The 14,698-nt window shown below is 53.6% G+C and overlaps 1 protein-coding gene across 1 annotated transcript; it reads right to left on the bottom strand.

The window, feature by feature from the left end:
* Nucleotides 1-2,538: 2,538 nt before the first annotated feature.
* On the bottom strand, nt 2,539-14,141 carry LOC132320371 (electroneutral sodium bicarbonate exchanger 1-like). Its single transcript, XM_059832656.1, has 23 exons — nt 14,054-14,141; nt 13,221-13,349; nt 12,637-12,772; nt 12,263-12,423; nt 11,979-12,158; nt 11,722-11,810; nt 11,432-11,589; nt 10,975-11,062; nt 10,323-10,469; nt 10,054-10,145; nt 9,371-9,545; nt 9,101-9,234; nt 8,238-8,483; nt 8,030-8,135; nt 7,515-7,676; nt 6,716-6,829; nt 6,206-6,367; nt 5,364-5,615; nt 4,656-4,724; nt 3,935-4,108; nt 3,698-3,835; nt 3,147-3,247; nt 2,539-2,626 (listed from the first exon to the last, which is right to left on the bottom strand). The coding sequence occupies exons 2-23, from the start codon at nt 13,318-13,320 to the stop codon at nt 2,539-2,541; spliced, it is 3,072 nt and encodes a 1,023-aa protein (XP_059688639.1). The 5' UTR covers nt 13,321-13,349; nt 14,054-14,141.
* Nucleotides 14,142-14,698: the final 557 nt, after the last annotated feature.

Here is a 14,698-nt window from a genome sequence, read left to right as displayed (position 1 = left end):
TTTCAGCAAATAAAGGGTGACGATTGGGCAGCCTCACTATTACAATGTGCCTCGTTCTTCTGTATTTGTCCAGACGAGCTCCCTTCTGGCTCTCTACCAGCCCACGCAGGGACATTGCCATGTCCCCCCCCAGGATTTCTCGGCTGTCTCAGCCCAGAGACGGGCTGCACGGGGACGTGGCGGGGCAGAGTCAGGAGGGGGCCATGCTTCAGGCACGGTGCTGAGCCCCACTCCACGCTGGCGGCTGCGTGGCAGGAAAAGCCTTTGGGGACCTTCTGCCGTGAACCTCAACATCAGCTCTCCATCCTGGAGCTGGAGGAGGTTGAGCGAAACCTCGGGGCAGCACCACGCTCCCTCCCAGGAGCAGCAAGCAGGGACCAGGGCGGAGGCACGAACCCACCGCAGCCGAGCAAGACGTCGGGCAAATGATATGGGACGGGATAGTGCATATACCTGATGTCAGGAACAAGCCTGGCCGGGCTTGGCAGACCCCCTGAAACCCAAAATTATTTCTATGGATTTATTACGGCTTTTCTGGAGGATGCTCCACACAGTGAAGTACATTGCAGGACACAGCCCCTGCCCTGGCCACCTCCTGCAGGGAGGCTGCCAGATGCCACCATGTGCATTAAACCACCTTTTCTCCCCCCATCCTTCCCTCCTGAGCAGATGGCAGTCGTACGAATCCCAAAGCACCCAAAGCTTCGCCTCCAACACCAAGCGGCACTCGGAAGGCACCTTCACCACTCTTAGGGATTTACCCACGCCGGCCACCCTAACAGGGGCCGACCCTGGGATCCCGCTGAGAAGGCAGAGTCCCAGGGAAGGCTTCCCATCCCTCTTTGAGGAGTTCTCGGGTGACAGCTCGAGCTGGCTGCCTCCGGAGAGGGACCCCTACCCCCACTCATGCCCCCCAATTATACCTGTACCACCCAGCACCCCATCCCCAGGTCCAACCCCGAGGCCGAGCCCTTAATTCTCCCAGAGGGACATCACCTTCCCTTGGCTTCCAGCTCCGGCCTGGGGCTCTTCCCCAGCCTCTCCCTCCACTTACTCCAAACCCCACCCTCAGCACAGCCCCACACACACTCCCCTCCTCCTTCCTCTGACCTCTCTCTTCCTTAATCCTTTCCTCACCTCCAGCACACTATACAGAGGGAGCCAGACGCACCACCTCCTCCACTGACTTCCCTGGCCAGGCGGGGACACGGTTGGAAAAATACTTTGGAATACCCGGAGCTGCTCAGCTCTTGCGGCCTAAGGCTTCAACTCCTTCAGCTGCTTCCGCCTCCCTTTTCTCGGGAACCGCTCCCGCGGCGCTGCAGGACAGCAGCTGTCCCCTCCGACAGTCACCATGCCACGCTGGCAAAAGTCAACCTACAGCTTGCAAAACCCCATCCCGTAAAAGCCGTCTGATTTTGGCCCTGCTTGGGGATGTACCCCTTTCTTCCTTACAGAGCAATTCTGTAGTTTCTTTTCCCCACCCATTTGCAAGGAGCAACAACTTGCCCTTGGCATTTGGGGTTGGCTTCATGCACGAACAGGCTCCCGCAGAGGATGGGACAAGCTGATGGCAGGAGGGCTCGTGCACCCGTCCCAGCTGGGCACGAGGCACCAGTTGCAGACGCCGAGAGCCTGGAGCACATGCTGAGGAGCCCACAGCAAGATGCAGGGCTGCAAGGGGACCTTTTCTTCTGGCTTGTCCTCTCCTCCCAGGCTCCACGGCCAGCCGACTCGACCGCATGTGCCTGAGGTGACACCACAGCCCAACGACCCCCCGCCCCAAAACCTCAAGAGAGCACGAGAGCCATCTCTGCTTCACAGCTTCTTCCTGCATAGCGGCAGGGGAAGGGAGAAGGAAAAGGCATCTTGCTGCTTTCCTCCCGGCTCATCCCACCCTGGGAGAGAAGAGACTTTGCAAGGACAGGGGAGAAGAAAAAACTACAGAGTGCCAGGGAGGTAAAAGGAAGGAAAACAGCACTGAATGATAAAGCGGCAGCAGTCCCTCTACCACTACAAACCCACACCACCACACGCACGTACACACGGGAACTTCACGACACCGAACTCCCATTGACTGGCACGTACACCTCAGTTTGCTGGTCTAGAGATACTGAATGCCTGAAGCACACCAAGGAGAACTGAAAACATCGACATGGCTTTAATGGGAATCCTCCAACTGGAAAACAGCGGTATCTCCCCGTCTCTGCGTTGGCACGTCCCTGAGTCACGTTCTCACTCCTCCCCTTCAAAGCCGAGGCTCCTAAATAGCAAAACTGGGGGGAAAAAAGACAAAAAGAGGGAGAGCACCATCAGTGGAAGACCTGCCGGCTGCTGCTGGTTCAACCCTGTTCGTGGGACCACCCTGGCAGTGACAAGCTGGTTTGCATGCCACAGTCCTCGCTGCCTGTTCCCAGGGACGGGCCGTTTGCTCGGTACTGCCTGCCGAAGCACGGGAAAACTGTAGGCATGCGCCGTCGCTTGCAGAGGAGCACGGTCACGTTCACATGCAATCCTTTACCTCTTTCCTCCCCGGATTCAGACTGTTTCTGTGTTCATAGTGAGAGCCTTCCACACGCTCGTTTTCAACACTTCCTCCGAGATATTAATCTCGCAAGGATCAGTCCTGCAATAAATATTTCACAGAGCAATCCGTGACTACGGGAACTGATGCCACCAAGTGCGTTAGCATCAGCAAGAGGAACAGCGGGGCCCCGAGAATCAAAGCTCAGCATAAGCACGGCAGGTTTTGCTGGATGAGGAGTTTTGCGAGGCAAGCCTGAGAGCTGCAGAGCTACAGCTCCGTGCAAAGGCTCTTGCGGGCGTTTAGCCTTGGAGTGGGCTCCTAAGCCACTGCTGGTACAGATCATGCCTGCAACTCCTCGTTTTTACGTATGAGGATCTCCAGCTACCCTAAAGTCACTGAGGATGCGACTTTTTGGGGTCAGATGGGAGTTGTGCAGCCACTCTGCTTGGAGGCAGAGCCCTGCGATCCCCTCCTGCAGCCCTGCCCGTAGATGTGATTTTCCCACCAAGCTGACTGCTGCTTTCTATGGGACGCTCAAGAAAGATGCAAGTGGAAAAAATTGTGCCAAACACCTTCCAACTAATCTTGCTGGGGGTCCTGGCACTTGGTGGGGCTTTACCTGTCCCTGCTTTGCTTTGGGATATCCAAGTTGCTGGTCTTGCCCAGTTTCAGCAGAACTGAACCGGCAGCAGCAGCAGCTTCCATCATTTTCGGGGACTCCTGACGGAAAAAAGGGACAAATCAAGTTCTCTGTCTTGGATCCAAGTGGAAAAAACCTGAACACCCAGCAAAAACATTGCATGCTGCCCTCTCCTTCTGACTCGTGGCACCTTTAGCTATTAGCGCAGCAGGGTAAAGACCTTTCACTCTGAATTTTTTGGGGGGGGGGGTTAAAAACACTGTTACGAGCCAATCTTTCCATCATCATCATCATCATCATCATCATCTGTTATTATAAATGACTCATTTAAAAAATTATACCTCTATTCAAGTGTTAAGCTCACTGCTCATTCAGGGAAAAAAAAGGTTAAGATGTGGGATCCAGGCTATTAGGATCTGTTTCTTTTGAGTTCTGATCTTGCCCCAACATGTAAAGACAAGCTGTGCTAGAAACAGGCAATCTCACAGCCCGAGGGAGATGTCCAGCCCCGAGCGCCCAGCAAGCGTTACCTCTTCTTCATTGGCTTCGTTTTTGGCACCGTCCAACTTCTTCTTCTTGCTCTCTGGCATAAGGTCATCCAGGAAGCTGAGCTCTCGCTTTGAGAAGCAGAAATCCATGGCTTTCCGGACAAATACAAGAGCCAAAACCTGCACGAAATAGAGGGAAGATGCGGTGAGGCCAGAGGTGGTGCTACATCTCACTCCAACGCGGCAAACATCCCTGTGCCGAGCGGCACCGCCTCTTACCATCATGGGAAAGACGATGGCGGCACGGGACACCTTGATGGCCCAGAGCAGGACGAGGCAGATCAGCTGGATCACGGTGAAGAAGTGCACCTTTCGCAAGGGGACGTGCCGCAGGTAGATGAAATCCGGCTGGTGTTTCGCCGGCATCCAAAACAGCTTCAAGCGATCGAAGAACTGCAAAATCGAAGTGGAAAAGTTGCCACCTTGGGACTGCGGAAAGCTTCTGGCCCTCTTGAGACGTGGAGGGAGTTTTCAGGATCTCGCTCGCCATGAGAAATCGTGGATCCCACTATGCTCCTCCTGGGAGCAGCACCCATTTTCCCTTCGCTCCAGCTAGAAACCAGCTTGCCCGTGAGAGCTGCCCACCCACGTGCAATTATGCCACGTTATTCTATGATTAGCTTGTCTTGGCCCACTGAATCCCCCAGCAAGGATTTCCACCAGTGGTAGAAATTGCCTTCCCTGTGCACTCAACTCCCCCATTTTCACCTAACCAAACACTGGCCTGCCCTAACCTGTGTTTAAACAGGGAGCGCTCAACTTGCCCGGTCCTCCCAGCCCTATAGACCTCCTGTGCCTCCTCCAATCTTTTTCGTACACAAAATATTTTCATTGCTTGCTTTCCGAGAGGTTTTTTTCCCATGCCGCTGCTTTTTTCCTGCTTCTACGGAGATGAAATACCAGGCAGCGGACATGCTGCACGCTGTAAAAAAGTCCGTACCTGAATTTCTCCGAGCGACGACACGCCCATGTAGAGAAAGACGCCGTAAAGCACAGGCATTGGTATAAACTGAAAGAAAGAATGCAATCATTTATTTTTTTAAATTGCATTTTCAGTAGTACCACTCTCTTCTACAGGCACTGCCTCAAATTGCCTACAGCTTTCCAGTTTCCACAGGGTTAGAGACGTGTCGGATTTTAACCAGCAGAGCTTTTGTGCCTGCGAGTGAGCTAACGCTCTGCTTTAGGCTGACCGTTGGAGTTATCTTTCATCAGCAGAATCCTATCTTCCAGAAAGGTTGGAGGAAAACAGGCGACCATGCTACCATATGCCACGTTCTGTGACGGTAGAAAAACCTTTCTCCTTATTCTTGTAGCAACAAGCAAAAGCGACGTGCCTCCTCTTAGCCTAGCGAGGAGATTATCTTGTGGGAGGAACACGCAAGGAAGCCCATGGAGATGATTTCAGTGTGTTTAGCTACTGGAACGGCTGTGCTGAGGCATTTGGGGGAGCAAATTGCCATCGATAACGTGCTGAACGGCTGGAAAGCGTAAGCGAGGAGGCTGCTTCCCACTGTGGGTCAAGCCCCAAGGTTTGGGATCACCTCCTCCTCCGCTCCACAGCTGCTCGGGCCTGGAGAGAGGGGACTGGTTTTGGGTAACCTCCAAAAAGCTCGTGGCTGTTGGGTGTTTTGCATTTTCCTCTTACCTTTAACACAGAAGTGAAGAAGACAGAGCAGCCCATGAGCACAAAGATCATGGAGCCAGTGACTCTCTGCTCTCGTATCCCCAGAAACTTGGGTTGTTCTCCTGGAGCTGCGCACTCAGACTCGACTTTGAGGCTATTCACGTGGGTGATGGACAGGACGGTGGCAGCCACAAACCAGGGCAGCCCCATCACAGAGCACACCCCGAGCATCACGGCCACCATGAAAAGGTCCAGGTGGTACCCACATCCTTTCTGCGGGAAGCAAAACAAGGAGATGAGCGTCCCACAGCACAAGAGCAAGGACAACGTCGCAAGTCAGGCTCAAACCCCGCTAGAGCGCAAGTCAACTTCTTGAGAATTTAAAACACGCCTTGGAAACAAATAAGGAGGTATCTGCTCTTTGTGCAAGCCCCTTGCATGAAAAGGTGACAGGAGTTCAGACAAAGTGGATTTGGTTGTGCGATAGCTACTTCTCAAAAGAAAAAAAGAGACCGGGTTTTTTCCTTTATAAAGAAATTTCCACCACTTGCAAGTAGGATGTGACTCTGAGTTATCCCTGGCAGCGCGTCAACACAATTCGATCCCCCATTCACTGCTGACATTTTAAAACAAAACCACGCTTCTCTATTGCTCCAAGATTAATTTGCTCCTCTGAAAGGCTGCTCATCTGAACTCCCTGTCGTTTGCTCCCTGTGTCATCATTAATGCAGGAGAGCATCCTGCCACGCAGCCTGACGTTTTCCCAAACCAATGCCTTCCCAAAGCATTTGGAATAGGAGCTTCTCCCCGTGCCTGCAGCCCGGAGTGGGTTGGGGATGGGCTCATCTCTTGCAGCCCCTTACCTTCAGCCTGTGCTCCTTCCTGTTCACAATAACAGCAGTGATCTGCTGGTCCATGAAGATCAAGATGGTGCAGAGCAGAGCTGGGATGAGCGCAGCCAACACCGTCCACCAAGGGTTGGGTCCTACGGGGCTGATGAACCACCCGCGGTCGTCTCTGGTAGGCTGCAACAAAGCACACACATCAGCATCATCTCCCAGCCCAGCCACCTCACTGGCTTTGCTTTTCCCCTCCATTCCCATGTCAGAGCACCTCCCAGCCCTGGCTTCACGTCACCCTGGGGTTCAGCACTGCCGCTGCCCTCTTTGCAAGCACCTACAGATACTTCTCCTGGAGGTATCTAGTTTTGGGGCTGTCTTCTCCTTTCCCGAAGGAAACAATGCGCTTGGAGGCAGAAGAGGAGATGGTCGCACCACCAGCATCTCCTCCGGACTCAGCCCTGTCCTGCCCCGGCATCACCTTGTGGCATCCCCAAGGGCTGAAACCAGCTCCCTGCCAAAACACCCCGTTACCTTGAACATATGGGGGACGTGGAGCTTCGGTGATGGGATCCCAATCATGAAGTCCATGAGCACCATGACGACGATGGTGAGGAAAACAGCAAAGTCGCTTACTGTGGACCGTACCTGGGGCAAGAAACCAGAGCTGAAGGGGGCGTCGCAAAGGGGGCCACAACATGACATGGAAAAGTGAGGGACGTCAACGCCATTAAGACCGGTTAACAAAACCCCTCCATGCTGAGGACATGCAGCCAAATCCCTTGGTTAGATACCGTTGCTGTGTTTGTGCCTGTGAGATCTGGTGCCAGGCAATACAAAATGTTTAATTAGGTGGAAAAGGGTTGTCTTAATTGAAACCTTAAAAAAAAAAATAAAATTACAAAAGAAGGAAGCAGATGTCTGCCACGACAGCCACGCTCACAGCTAAAACGGGAATAAGGCACTGAGGCATCATTTGCTCCTCAAAAGGAAGAAATAGTGTCGTTTGCTATGGCAGCTCCTCAGCTGAATCAGCCTTCCCCTTGAGCACATAATGCACAGAAGGTGAAAAAAAGTAACTGTGGAAGACCTGATTTCCCACTGCCTGAGCAAGAGATGGCTCCAGGACAGGTCGCCAGGCAGGTGGGAAATGCTACGATCCTTTTGCGCTTATGGAAATGAGTGAGGGACGTCCACGCTGATGGAGAGCTTGGCCTTCAAGGTCAACGTTTCCCAGCTCGACCGAGTGGTGGCAAATACTGCTTAGTGCTCCAGGAAAGCCATTTTGGGAAATGAGCGTGGAGACTGCTGCTGGCCACCGTCTTCTACCTACTCTGGTTGGGAAGTATCGGCTGGTCTTAAACTTCTTCAGTAAGCTCGACAGCACAAAGGTGGAGAAGAAGAGGATGCAGCACCAGAAGAGGACGTCAGGCGTGTAGGGGCCATTGGGTCCACAGGCAGGTCCTTGAAACTCTCCATGCAAATACCGACATTCCTGGAGAAACAGAGCATCAGGACACAAAGGCAGTGCACGTGCGGCAAGGAAACCTCGCATAACGAGGGGGTTATTTCTGCTGCCGGTCAGAAATATTGTCCTGCCACCGCGTTGAGGAGGCGGACAGTTATTACCCACGATGTTGGGCACAAGGTGGACTGGACAAGGTGGACTCTCCTTCCCAGGACCAAGCGGGTTAAAACCACCCATTAGATGTAAGCAATGACTTTTCAGAGCAGCACTAGCACAGCTGGAAACCCATCACCACCTGAAGGGCTCCGACTTGTGCACCACGCGAATGCCCCTGGACCCCGTGGCCGCGGCACGAGGAAGCAGTGGCTCGGGGCACTTACGGTCACCGTGAGGTTTTCCCAGGCGATGCCAGACACGTTGATCTTGTTGCTCTCCCAGAAACGCAGGGTTTCATTGCTGGGATGCGTCGGTGCCTCACACTTACAGCTGGGAGGAGAGAAGCCAAGACACGGGTAAGGGAGAGGCGATGCAGGTGCAGCCCTGAGCTCCTGCCAAGGGGCAGGGGCGTTTTAGGAGGAAAAAACCCACTAGTCGATGGTGAGGAAGTCGAGCTGGCTGTGCATGTGCACAGGGTAGGTCTCCCGCAGGTGACTCAGCTTCTCTAGAGCCTCGTAGATGAAGATGAGGCAGATGAGGGAGGCGAAGGCTTCTTCGGTGAAGCGGGTGATGTAGCACACCAAAGAGCTGGCGTCGGTGGCCACCAGCACGATGCAGAAGAAGGCGGTCCACAGCCCGATGCATGCCCGCAGAGAGAGATAGGAGAGCGTGTACTCCCTGGGAAACCAAAATAAAACCAAGGGTGGAAAGGCCAGCAAGAGGCTCCAAGTTGGGGCTTAATGATAAATTTAAATTGCAATAAGGGTGGTTCATCTCACATCGAAGTCATCACAGCAGAAGGACTGTCATGGAAAATACCCATTTCACATGAAAAACTCCTACTTTTTCAATGAAATCATCCAAACTCACAACATTTCAGCAGTAGACTATTTGGCTACCTGAGCAAACTGTATTTCCACTTCCAGCAACAATCAGGCTAAGAAGTGCCTTGTTTTGTACTCAGAGGGAAGCAAATCTTCCCCCATTCCCAAACCAGAGTGATTTGTCTCCTCTTCCTTGTGCAGCCCATCTTGGGCATCCACATCCTTGTGGTTTCTCCTCCTCCAGCTGCTTCGCTTTAAGCCTAAAACCCCCAAATGACCCCATCCATCCTTCAGAGAGCCAGGGCTCTCGCACCATCACATACTAAAGCAGCAGCGTGCAGCATCTGTGACACACAAGACAACTTCAATCGAACAACTGCCGCTGAGAGAAATGAAAGACAAACATCTTTTCTCCATCCCCGCTGCCTTCTGAAGGCTCTCACAGCACCCGGCCGCAGCAACCAGCCTTACTTGCAGAATTTGTAGAGGATCTTCTCAAAGACGAGCACGGGTCCGGTGCTGCCGAGGATGGTGAGAGGTTGGCCAGCAAAGAGGGAAAACACCACGCCGGTCATGGAGGCGCCCAGCAGCGACTCCATGGCACTCTGTCCGGGGAAGAGAGGCAGCAGTGAGTACAGAAAGCATTAGGGGGAAAAAAAACCCAGAGCAAACTCACTGCAGCAAGGACTTTTGCATGAGTTTTATCCTCCCCCGTGCCACCCAACAGAGAGAGCTGCTCACTATGTGGCCATCGGTCGCCTCCCCCAGCAGTCCCCCAAAGGTGATGACAGGGGACATGCAGGCACAGTAGAGGAAGAGGAAGGACGCCAGACACTGCAGCCTCAGACCATCCCGAAAGTCGCTCCAGAACCACGGGGCTTTTCGCTTCACATCCAGGATCAAACCTCCAAAGAGCCTGGAAGAAGGACAAAATAGAGACAGTTCTCCTGCAAGACCACATGGACTTTTCTTGGCTGCAGAAGGGCAATCACAAGCATGGAGTAATTTTCAGTGCTGAAAAGAAGCCGTCTCCTTCTCCCTTTTTACACCCACTAGAAGCTGAGGCACGCCAAAATGCCCTCCAACAACAAAAATAAAAAGAAGAAAAAAGAAAAAACAAGACCTAACCTGAGAGCCCATCCCCTCTTACTGCAACACTCCCTTGCTCTGAGAAGCAGCAGAGCTCTACCTGGAGGTATTTGCACATCTGCTTCCACCCCAAATCAAGAAAACCTGTGTGCAATGATGCTGTGGCTGAGCCCAGCTGCCCACATCTCCCACCTGCCCAGCCCAGGGACCCAGCTGGGCATGTGGAGCCCCTTCACTGAACCAAAAAACCCCAAAAACCTGCTCAAAGGCAAGGTGCATGCTCAGATTTGGGAGGCAAGCAGAAAAAAAACACCCCAAACTATCAAAGCTTGCACCTTCCCGTCCGCTCCAGTTCAGGACCGCTGTGCTTCTCTGGCTCACTGTCAGAAGCACTGTCATCGAGAGCTCCTGGCATCTTCCTTTTTTCCTGTTCAAATGGAAATAAGAAAGACAGCTATTTGTAACCACTGGCTTGTTTTGCTTCTGGTCTGGCCATGTGACTGTGTCAAACAGGGACCTGGTGAATCTGGAGCCCTGAACAGCATCCCTAGCTGCCTGCCGTCCTGCCCGTCCCCCTCGCATCTCCCTCCACCGCAGCACCCACCTGCGAAGGGACGTTTTTCGGGGGCTCGATTCGGATCGATGGATCCCACTCTCCAGGCGGCAAGACCGTGACCTGATCCAGAAACTCATCGATGCCGGCCACGAGGTCAGCCCGGTTCTTGGCTTTATAGGCGACGTCATGGAAAACCTGCCCGTAGGAGACAACCTGCTCAGAGGACAACCCATCTCGCATGCCCTAAGCAGTGCAATAAGCACTTGGCTAAACGCAAGATAATTTCCCCCAAATTTCCTGCTGGCAATGGCAGGAAGTATTCCCCCAAAAGGAAAAATCTGTCCATCGTGTTCCTTGTAATCCTCTCCTCCACGAGGCCCCCCATCCCCCATGGCACACCGCAGCCTGTTGCTTAGAGAGGACAAGTTTTACTGGCCCTGGCAATGCCACCACTGGGGACAGCGTGCTGGGGACCCTGGGGAGAAGGACGAGGTGCAGGATGCACCCCGGGTGGGATTTCAGCCTCCAGGATGTGGGGGGATGCAAACGTGCGTGTTTGCTTTGGGCTGCGAACGAAGGGTGGGCTATTTGGAGAGCTGCCAGCAGCGGGGACAGCAAATGCTCTTCCTCACTACTACAGAGACAGGGAGAGGTGAAGAAAGCCAAAAATGACCCAGAGATATCCCTTCTCACGTCGCACCTCATCCGTCATGATAGTAGCCATGGACCTGCCGATCTCATGGTACTGATGGGCTTTTCCTTCTGGTCCAAGCAAAACAAACAGGAACCTGGGCAAGACAAACAAAAGGAGAGAAACGAACGTGTCATGGCTCAAAGAGCACCCAAGGAAATCCCTGGCAGCTCCCAGCCCAGAGCACGGCTCGAGAGGGGACACGGAGGCTCACCGACTCCGGTGATGAATTGGAAATTCATCAAAACCCATCGCAAATTTCATTTTGGGGCCAACTCTCATTCACGTTGGCCAATGGGTTTAAAAGCTACAGCAGGGAAGGGGGAAATGAAGGCAAGGAGACGTGGCTGGCAGAAACGTGCTGGCTCCCGCTGGCCTTGTTCCCTTGGGATGCCAAACTGATGCATGCCATCTGATGTTTTGTTGGGGGGGTTTGAAATAAAAACTTTGTGCTTCTCGTTCAGACCTTGTTGGGATGGGAACTTCCGTCATGCCCGAGAGGAGGACAGCCGGGGTCAGGCGGACAAATGCCACGATGGGCTGGCGAAGGAAATCCAGCTCTCCTACGAGCACGTTGGACGCTTCAGCCCCGCTGGGAATTTTCTTCATGAAGTGCAGCTCCGCCTGGGCACAACAAGCCATTTTCAGGCAATTACCCCAAAAGCAAAGCCCACAGCACCCTGCAGCTCCCTCTGCAGCCAAGGTTGCAACAGCAAATTCGGCCCTGAAGGCCTAAGAAAGCTATGAGTGTCTCACCTTGCTTAAATCCGTTGTGCTGGTCTCATGGTTCACCCCATTTTTAGCTTCCACAGTGGTGGGAGAAGGATGAGGGGTAAGTGTTTGAGCTGGTAGAAAAAAGAAAGACACTCAGAAAGACGGACAAGGAGCAATTGGGATGCTTCTCCTTTGCTAGGACAAACCTAATGGGGCCAAAGCCCTGCAGAAACCCTCATCTGCTGCCAAAGCCCTGCAGAAACCTTCACCGGGTGCCAAAGCCCTGCAGGAACCCTCACCTGGCTTGTCGAGGAGGTGCAGGTCCGACCCCTTCTTGCTCACATCAGCAAACGAGCGGAGAAGGTTGTTTCTTTTCTTCTCGTTCTGATGGTGGTGCTTCTTCAAAAGAACTTCTCCAATTTTTGCCCGCGTGCGCTCGTCAAACTCCGTGAGCTGTTCTTGCTGGCCCAGGATCAGATCTGAGCATGGCACAGGAAAATGAGGCAGGGTTTGATCTGGGAAGGAAGGGCACAGCGGCGAGCCAAGCTCGACCGTTCCCGGAGGGACGCGGCACCCACAGTACCTGCGATCTCTTCGATGCTGTTGGCACTAATGTCCAGCAGCACCGTGCCATTGATGATGCAGCTCCTCAGCTCAAAGAGGCTGTGCAAGGACAGCGTGGCCACATAGGGCTTGCTCCAGCGCTCGCCGCCGTCTTCCACGTCCTCCTCAAACTTCAGCCACCTGCGGACATCGGGTGCTGTCAGCCCCATTGCAAGGAAACAGCCCCAGCTCTCCAACCCCTTTAACAGAGCTACAGGTAGCAAGAGGAGACGGCTCCTCGCATCAGCACCTACAGCTGCAAAAGCTTCGCGTCCTGCGGAGCGGAAAGCAGAGCCCGCGTGCACTGCTGGCGCAGGGACTCCTCTCCCACCACAGCCGGCAGCAGGGATTTACCTTGCCGTTTCCTTCCACTCGGCATCTTCGCCCTCTTTCACGCAGATCTCATCCAGCTCGGTGAACAAGGCGTGAGGGACATGCTGCTCGTCCTCCTTGGTCCTGAGGATGAACTGCACCCGCTGGGACGGGGTGCCTGGGGGCAGAACACAGAGACCCGTCCCGTTACCACGCTTGAATATGGCCCATCACGCTCACATGCAAAGCGGGCATCAGATCGGCACCAGTTCAGCCACAAATATTGGGCCGGCCCCTCTCCCCTGGCTCTGTTGGGGCTTGCACAGAGCCACGGAGAAGGAGAAGCATCTATTCCACCCCTGCACAAGGATGGGCAGCTTTCCTTCCCCACATTTCCATTTTTAAAGCAGGCATCCCGCTGAGGAAGATGAGCCTAAATCCATTATACATTTAACTACCTCAAAAAAAAAAGATGAAAGTTTTGAAAAAGAGGGTCTTGTTAAATAATGCCACTTTCCCTCGGAAGAACAGCAAGTCACTCAAACTAGCCACATGGACCTGCTTGCAGAAGACCCCAGCGCCCATGTAGCCCCAAGGAGTTTAGTGAACGGGGTGGCGGGACTTACAGTGGTAGCCCCGCTCCGTCGGGGCACAGTCCTCCTCCTGTTCCCGATGCTTCTGCTTGTGGGGTCGGTGATGCCGGTGGCATTGCCCCACCAGCGGCATCTGCACGCCGGCGTACAGGGTCCGGTGGCCTGCAAAAAAGCAGCATTTGCATCACTCGCGATATTGGGGAGATGGATGACGCAGACACCACGGTTAAATCAGTGCAGCCGTCCCAGGAGGAAACACCAATTTTGTTTTCACTGGATCCCTGAATGTCACAGACCTCTCCTTTTTTCCAAGCCTGTTTTACTCGAACTTTGCAACAACAGAGCAACAACAAGTGATGGCTCCCCCAAAAGTGCCCTGAAAGCATCCAACGTCTTCTCAAATTCCAGCTTGGGCTGGCCAACACTCAGCCTTGCTCATTAAGCAGTGACAGAAGGGAATTCTTTTTAAAATCCTTGTATGGCACAAGGCGACAAGAGAAGATCCAATCAGTCCCATGATAAGGAACTCCAGAAGAAAAGAAGAAAAGCACAGCCTCGCGCCTGCAGCTGTCCAATTATTCTCCAGACCTCTCCAAGCCAGGAGCAGCCTCTGCGAGTAAACAAGCCGTGAATTATCCAGCCCCATGGCTAAAGCTCACACCGTGACCTCCGCGGGGGCTTTTTCCCTCTGTTGAAAAGCCGTAATATTAAAACACGTGAAAATAACTGTGCTGCTTTATTAAGAAGCATGGCACGTTTTGCTGCACATGATGTCACACCGAGTGAGGGACATTGTAGGGACTTTGTGCAACGGGAAAAGGCGCCGGGCTGGTGGCCCCTCTACCAGCATCTCAGCAGAGACTCACCTTCCAACTCCTCCTTCTCATAGTGAATCTTGGCACCGTTGCTCCTTCTCCCCTGGTCAATCAGTGCCTCCTCGTCATGCCTCTGTTTAGCAATGAGAAGAAGGTAAAAGTTGGGGCTGGGCGTCTAGAGCTCCCTTGCGTCCTGCCGGCAAGTCTCCTTCTCTCTTAGACACCGTTTTGCCTCCGTGCTGCGACCAGGGACGCTACACCTGCCCCTGGCAGCCCTCCCCAGTGCAAAGCATCTCCCCCTGCCCATCCTTCTGCCCTCCAGGGAAATGCCAATGGGATTTCGGGGAGAGTTTTCCCCCTGTTTGGGGGATGCTCAGCCCTTCAGCTGTGCTACCTGTAACTCTTCCAGAAGTGTCATTTTGTAAGCCCCGTTCTGGTTCATCCTCACGTCGGTCACCGGTTTGGGGGGATAATTGAACCTCCAGATCAATCAGGGGGCCAGAGTCCCCCGGGACACCTGGACAGCTCTCACCGAGAGGAGCTCAGTGGCACCCAGTGTGCACCAACTCCAGAGACACAACAAGTGACCGTTTATGGCATCACAATCGGTGATGCGTATCCAGGCAGTTATTTAAAGCCACGCACCCCAGGACTCTTCCCGCTTGGAAAACTTAGTGGATGGGGAGAAACCAGCTC

The sequence above is a fragment of the Gavia stellata genome, chromosome 35, assembly GCF_030936135.1.
Source record: "Gavia stellata isolate bGavSte3 chromosome 35, bGavSte3.hap2, whole genome shotgun sequence".
NCBI lineage: Eukaryota > Metazoa > Chordata > Aves > Gaviiformes > Gaviidae > Gavia > Gavia stellata.
Note: the sequence above shows the minus strand (reverse complement) of the source record. Positions and strands in the feature narration are given on the sequence as shown.

Bases quoted from the DNA above. Each gene is read 5' to 3' on its own strand.
- LOC132320371 (XM_059832656.1), bottom strand. From the start codon at position 13,320: ATGCCGCTGGTGGGGCAATGCCACCGGCATCACCGACCCCACAAGCAG. The intron at 12,159-12,262 runs GTACTGTGGGTG...TGCCATGCTCAG, and splicing joins CAGCATCGAAGAGATCGCAG to ATCTGATCCTGGGCCAGCAA. The intron at 4,109-4,655 runs GTACGGACTTTT...TCGATTTTGCAG, and splicing joins CGTCGCTCGGAGAAATTCAG to TTCTTCGATCGCTTGAAGCT.